Raw genomic sequence first — 6,803 nt, 5'->3', positions numbered from 1 at the left:
TGCGACAATGCCAGATTTCCTAAATACGACAAAAATCGGCGAGATATGGAAGGAAAAAATCCTGCTTAAATTTACACCTCTGATTTTCTTTTTCCTGGCGTAAATAATAAAAAGATCAGAACCACAAATAAACATATTTGACAATTTCGGTTGGTAAGGAAATTGCTCTGGTTTGTACGCTTCGTTTTTATTTATAAATTTTCGGAAGAATATCTGGTTTGACCATGATAAAAATGTAGTAAACATGTTTGTACTAATTGCATAAACTCCTTTAAATATTGACTGTACTTGTCAAATGAATTTCCCAAAACACACTTCCACCGCCTCATAAAATACCACTTGCCATTTATAAGACCGATTTTTTTTTTAATAGAAAATAACATTTATTTCTATGAAATGGAAACACAGAATTACCTGTTAGAAACAGCAAGAAGTTTGCTACATCGGAACAAGAAAGCAATTTTCTTGCAGATCACAAATGAAGGAGGCTTATTAAACCGTCATACACCATTGGCGCCGGGGTCCTACGGACAGTTACAAATATATCTACTTTCCAATGTTATATACAGATCGTAACATTTCTGGGGGCAGGAAGGAAAAGGCTTTCAATTTGACAATATGTTTAATCTATATGCCTGGTAAGTATTACAACGAGCTGCCTAACCTTTAGCTTAACGTTAATACCAAGTTCACCTACGCGTTACATTAATAACTTAGATTTCCATTTTATAACATTATACACTTGCTAGTATACATATATATATGTATGTGTGTGGGAAAGAGAGTGTGTGTGTACACACCCCACGACGCACCAAGGATATCCATGCTTATGGCCATAAGCAACAAAGAGTGACTCATGTCTGGACAATGAAAGTGCACCTTTACCACCCTTTTAATACACCTACGTCTGTCCGCGCCGGGCTCTGCACGCAGTCACCGCCTGTACGGGGGAGAGGGGAGAGAAAGCCACCCGTGTCCGTCCACCCGCGCCCACCCAGCCACCTCTACCCAGACGAGCTTTAGGGAGCCGCCCCCGCTATTGCTTCTCCGGGGTGTTGTTGACCATGGGCCCGTAGAGCCCGCCGGAGTAGACCTGCTCCTTGTGCACGGCGGAGCGGTCCCGCATGAGGTCGCTGAAGGCGTAGTCCACGGGTGGCCGGAACCCCAGGGTGGGCATCAGCCCGGCCGTGGAGTAGGGTGTCATGAAGGCCAGTCCCCGGCTGTGCGCCGAGTAGGCGAGGCGCAGGGGGTTGAGTCCCAGGTGGGTGCCCAGCGGGTAGGCGCCGGCCTCGGCCCCGAAGTGCGTGGCGTTGGGCTGCAGGGGGGAGAAGGCGGAGCGGCTGCCCAGCGTGCCGATGGCGGGGGCCATGGCGCCGGCCACCAAGGGCCGGTGGTGGGCGGCGGCGGCGGGGGTGGGCGGAAGGCCTTGCAAGGCGCCGTCCCGAGCCCAGCCCTCCTCGGGGCCCTTCTCCGGGCCTCGGTTGTTGAGGATCTGCTCGATGGCCTGAACCACGTCCCCGCCGCAGCCCTGCAGCACCAGCTCCAGCACGCTGCGCTTGTGCGCCGGGAAGACGCGCGTCAGGATGTCGATGGGAGTCCGCTGCCGGCCGCCGGCCGAGGGCGACGGGTCCTGTTCGTCCTTGTCCGCCTCCGAGCCCGAGTCCGAGCCCAGCGGGCTGATGGAGCCCGGGCTCTCCTCCCCCTCCTTCGGGCCCTTGGAGACGGGCGAGCTCAGGAAGGACTCGCCGTCCCCGTTCTCCGAGCCCGAGCCGTGGCGAGCTTCTGGGGAGGAGGTGCCGGGCACGGACTCGCCGTCCGGGGAAAGGGGCTTCCCGCCCGCCTGCTGCGGGGTGACGGCGCGGCTCGGCAGCAGCGTCTTGGGGAACAGCTCGAACTTCTGCATCTTGGACTCTGCGGGGCGGGGAGGGAGGAGAAGGAGAGAGACCGTCAGTGCGGCTGCCCCAGGCGGGCTCCGCGGAGCGCCCCGGCTGTCGGCGGGGCCGCCCGCCCGCTCCGCCGGGGGATGCCGCCTGCAGGTCCGCGCCCCCCCCAACCCCCGCCGCCGCCTCTCCCGGCTCCTTCCTCCCCCACCGCCGGTGCCGGGCTCCCCCCGCGGCCCCGCAGCGCGGCCTTACCTGAGGCGCCGGCGCCTCCCTCGCCGCCGCCCCCGGCGCAGACGGAGCCGAAGACCTCGTACGCGGGCCGGGGCGGGATGATGCCGTTGGCGGCCGCCAGGGCCAGCCCCTCGGCGGTGCCGTAGAGTAGCTGGAGCTCGCGGGCCTCGTTCTCCTCCTGCGCCTGCTGGCGGCGCAGCGCCACCTGGGCCGCCATGACGCGCTGGCGCTCGGCGATGAGGGTGCACTTGGCGCACATGCAGTCCTTCCAGCGGCAGTACCGCTTGTGGCCCTTCAGCGCCGACACCACCCCGTGGTTGCGGCAACGGGCGCACTTGGGCGTCCGCGGGTACTTCTCGGCCGCCCGCAGCAGCAGCGGCGGCGCCCGCAGCAAGCTCCCGGCTACGCTCACCGGCAGCGTGGCCGCCGCTGCCGCTGCTGCCGCCGCCACCGAGTTGGGGGGCACCGGGGGGGGCGCGGCGGGCACGCTGGGCAGCTCTGACCGCAGCTCCATCCTGGCAAGCCCGCCTCGAAGGAGCGACCCCCCCTCCCTGGTCTCCCCCAAAGCGACGCGGGGCGGGGGAGCCCCCGCGGCGCACCCGCGCCCGGACGCGGAGAAGCTCCCGGCGCCTTCAGGCGCGATCACGGGTGGGGGGCACACCGAGCCCCGGGTGCGGGCATGCAAACCCCAGCGCCTGTCCCCTCGCCCCGCCCGCCGGCCCTGTCCCCCTGCACCGGCACGCGGTTCCGGAGTGGCGTTCAAGTGAGCCGACGGGAGTCTTTCTGCGCCCTCCTCCCCTCCCCTCCGCTCCCGAAAAGCGAATCTAAGACAAGCAAATCCAAGAAAACTTAGATCTCTCTCGCTTCCGTGCTCTCCGTGCGCAGCTGGCAGGGCAGCACCAAGTCCATCGCGCCGGGCTCAAAGCCGAGCTCTCCCCTCCGCGCTGGCGGGATCGCCGCTCCCCACGGTGCCCCGCTGGAAACCCGAGCCGTTCCCTAAGCTCAGCCCCCCCTTCCCCCTTTAACTACGGTCACAGATTAAAAGTGTCCCTTCAAAGAGCAATCCGGCACCTTCAACGACAGGATCCCTCGCCACAAGCCGCGGAGGCTAAAATCCAGGAGAGAATAAATAAATTAAAAAAAAAAAAAATCACCCCGTCTCCCGAGCAGCAGCACCGCAGCCGGGCGGAGGGGCCGGCAGCCCGCGGCCAGGGGAGCCGGAGCCTGAGTCCCCGCCCCCGGCCGCCGCGGCGAGCCCCGAGCAGGCGGCGGGCGCCGAAGCCGGCAGAGCCGACGGCGGTGCCGGAGCCGGCGATGCTGGAGCCGGCGGCGCCGGAGCAGGCGGTGCCGGAGCGCCGCAGGCCCCCGCGCCCCCCGGGACACGCCGCCGCCCCGCGCCGCCTGGCGCGTGCGGCCCGCGCGGCCGGAGCTGCAGGCAGAGCGCGCTGGCCGCCGCGCCGCCCGCCGCCACTCGCGCTATTGTTGCGCCCCGCGTTGCCATTAGGCAACATTTGACAACAATGTGGCGCCTGCTATTGGCCAGGGGCGGGAAGCGCCGCTCTGATTGGCCGCCCGCCGGTCCGCCGCGTCCGCCCGGCGGCTGCCCGAGCGCGCCGCACCCGCGGAGAGCCGGGAGGGTCCGGGGGGGACCCGCGGAGAGAGCGCGGCCAGCCCTGGCCGCGCGTGTGCGTGTGCTCCTGCCGCGTGTGCGTGCTGTCTGCGCGTGCAAAACCCTGTCCGATTTCCGCTACCTGAGAGTTTGGCTTTCGGGTTCTTTTAATCCAGTGGAAACGGCATCTGCCGTGCCAACCGTTTGATTTTTTTTTTCCTGGGTGTCACTTGTCAAAAGGGTGGGGGGAAATATACTGTGGAAGGTGACAATTCAATTTATGGTCTCCCCCATCCCCTTGGAGATTTTGTTTTGTAATAGTACGTAACGATGCCTCTCTCCTTCCCTTTTCCTTCCTTCCTTCCTTCCTTCCTTCCTTCCTTCCTTCCTTCCTTCCTTCCTTCCTTCCTTCCTTCCTTCCTTCCTTCCTTCCCCTTTCCTTCCTTTCCCTTTGCTTCCTCCCTTCCTCCCTTCTTTCCTTCCTTCCCTCCTTCCTCCCTTCCTTCTCTCGCTCGCTCCCCTCTTCTCTCTCTCTCCCCGCCCTTCCCCTCTCCCTCTCACTCCACAACCGCAGGTGAATTGTACAAGTGCTGCTGCAATAGGAGAAGCTCGAGGTGAGTATGATTTTCCATATTTTCATTGCGCTCTGGTCTGGGAGAGCCCTGCCCACCCCTCGCTCCCCAGAAAGTGAAGTTCGTTCTTTCTCCTGCCAGCTCTTTGCGTGACTACATGTTCAACAGGCGCCTTCCCCGCGGGGACAATAAACCCGAGGGGCTGATTTTTGAGGAGGCGGCTGTCGGGCTGGTAACTGTATATTAACCCCGAAGCTTTTGTTTTTAGCATTAACCACCCGGGTTTGACGTCACCTTCGCTGGTAACGGGGAGGAGGTAGCACCTCGGTGGGAAATAACGCCGACTCCTTTCCCCAAGGCTCTCTCCTGCTTCCCACGAGGGATCTCCATCCTCCTCGGCACTTTCTAAAGTTCTTTGTTACACGTGTCCGTAACTCCTTCCCCGTACCGGCAACCGTCTGCCGATGGCTGGTCGCTAAGGACCTCCTCTCCGCCGCCTCAGCATCCCCACCTGCGCCGTCACACGCTGCGAGATCTTCCCCCGGGTGGGCTGCGGGGGGCTGCCCCCGGGCGAGCTGCCTGCCCCCGCGGCTCTCGGGCACCCGAGCCGGGAGGAGAGAAAGCCCTGGCTTTTGCTCCAAACGTGCCGGACCTGCCCGCCGCTCCCTCCGCGGCCGGGGAAGCGCGCTTGGCCGCGGAGGGCCGCGGGGCAGCCCCGCCGCAGGGCAAGACCCGCTCGCTGCGGCTCCGCTGCCCCTTCCCTTGTGTCACACTCCTCCTGTGGTTGCGAGAAGCACAACTGCAAGGTAGCAGAGCCCTCAAACTTTTAAATATTTTTATTACACTTACACCGTTCTTCCTCTTCCTTTTTATTTTTTATTGTTTCGCGAAATGAACGCTTTCCCATCCGACTTTCTGTGTGTGCAGCTGCCATCCACTCCTCGTGATTTAGGTGTTATAACACCTTTATTTAATACAGCCGCGAAGTCAAAATATCCGATTTAATTTTATTCGCAACCACTAATTTTACTCTCCGGGGAGAATTACTCAGATCATCTGATTTAATTGGGAATTCATAGAACTCGATCAGACTGAATAAGAAACATTTAAAGTATTGCTTTATGATGGCTTACCACGGAGAAAATGTTCTCCCTTCTTCCTGGCAGTTTTGTTTGGTTTTGCGGTGGTTTTTTTTTTTTTTCCTGCAAATACCTTCCCCTTTACCCCCCGAGGCAGCCTGCCATCACCAACAACACAGGACACGGGTTATGCTGATTTCCCCGGTTCCCTTTTCTTTCAGCTTTGATTTAAATTAAAGGGCTGGGCTATCTTTTCCGTTTATGGCGGTTTTAAACGATCTATTTTGGAAACAGCCGTGGCAAAAAAAAAAAAAACCACCAAACAAAAAAAACCCCACCAAAACCAACAAAGGGTCATTAACCAGCCAGTGAAATGCGGTGATTTCTGTTCAGAGCCTCATGCCGTTAGTAATAACATTGCAAACGGCGGTGTAGAAGTTTGAGCACATAATGTGTAGCATCTCTACCCCAAGGCGTTACATATAGTTTCCGTAGGCTCGTGCAGCACGTCTCCCAGTGACTATATAGAAAGAGTTAGGACACAATGTCCTAGCCCTGTGCACATAAACACCCAGTGCCTTTTCCTGATGTTTATCCCAAGTCAGCACTACAGACACCCCCGCACCCAAAACACTTGACTATATATCGCTTTTTAAATATTACGCTCAGCATCAATCCAATATCGAAATAGCCGGGTTTTACTCCACAAAGGTTTATTGCAAGAATATGTAACGCAGCCGCAGGATTCAGCAAGTACTGAGAATCCCTCTCAAAACCCCCCCGGATATATGACGGGCGTTTAACGGTTTCCCACCCCCCGCTCCTTCCTCACCATCCCGGCCAGGGCCGGCTGCAGCCCCGGCGCAGGCGGGTGAGCGCCCGGAGGCGGCGGGGGCTGGAGGCGAAGCCGCCCCCGCGCCCGCGGCCCCGCCACTCCCGGGAAAGCGCGGCTCTCCGCCGGGGTCACTCCTGGCCCCAGAGCCGAGGCCTCCTCTCCGGACTCGGCACTCTGCTCCGGGCTGAGTGAGACTCTGCTCGTCCCTCTTTCCAGCTCCGGTCGCACTTTTGAACGGGATCCCACTATTTTTTGGTTGTTGTTTTCCTACGAAGTGCCTTTAGAAAACGAGAGCCCCGGAGCCCGCAGCCTCACTTTTCACTGATTTGATATTTTAATAATAATCATTTCTCCCCCGTCCTTATTTTCCTTTGGAAGCTTTCACTGTCAACCTAAACAACCAGTGCGCACGTTTCACAGATTTTATTCAAACAAAACACAACTTGGCTGGGAGTTAGCCCGGATCAGCAAAGCCGCGGCCAGGGCTTGCCATGGGGTAAGGGCTTTCTCCGGCTTTGTCCCGGCCTGACAGAGCCCTGTGTGGGTGAGAGAGTGTACGGGAGGCGGTGGGGGAGTTGCTGTTGCTGCCCCCCC

The 6,803-nt window shown here is 59.4% G+C and overlaps 1 protein-coding gene across 1 annotated transcript; it reads right to left on the bottom strand.

Annotated features, from left to right (window-relative positions):
* Positions 1-348: 348 nt before the first annotated feature.
* Positions 349-3,084, bottom strand: DMRTA2 (DMRT like family A2). The gene is made up of 2 exons (XM_075157034.1): positions 2,136-3,084; positions 349-1,911 (listed from the first exon to the last, which is right to left on the bottom strand). The coding sequence occupies exons 1-2, from the start codon at positions 2,626-2,628 to the stop codon at positions 1,037-1,039; spliced, it is 1,368 nt and encodes a 455-aa protein (XP_075013135.1). The 5' UTR covers positions 2,629-3,084; the 3' UTR covers positions 349-1,036.
* Positions 3,085-6,803: the final 3,719 nt, after the last annotated feature.

Source organism: Calonectris borealis, chromosome 8 (genome assembly GCF_964195595.1).
Source record: "Calonectris borealis chromosome 8, bCalBor7.hap1.2, whole genome shotgun sequence".
In the NCBI taxonomy this organism is placed as follows: Eukaryota; Metazoa; Chordata; class Aves; order Procellariiformes; family Procellariidae; genus Calonectris; species Calonectris borealis.
This window is presented reverse-complemented; position numbering and strand designations above follow the sequence as displayed.

Excerpts from the sequence above, each read along its gene's own strand:
- DMRTA2 (XM_075157034.1), bottom strand. The coding sequence starts at position 2,628 with ATGGAGCTGCGGTCAGAGCTGCCCAGCGTGCCCGCCGCGCCCCCCCCG. Across the intron at positions 1,912-2,135 it reads GGGAGGCGCCGGCGCCTCAG|AGTCCAAGATGCAGAAGTTC; the intron begins GTAAGGCCGCGC and ends CCCGCCCCGCAG.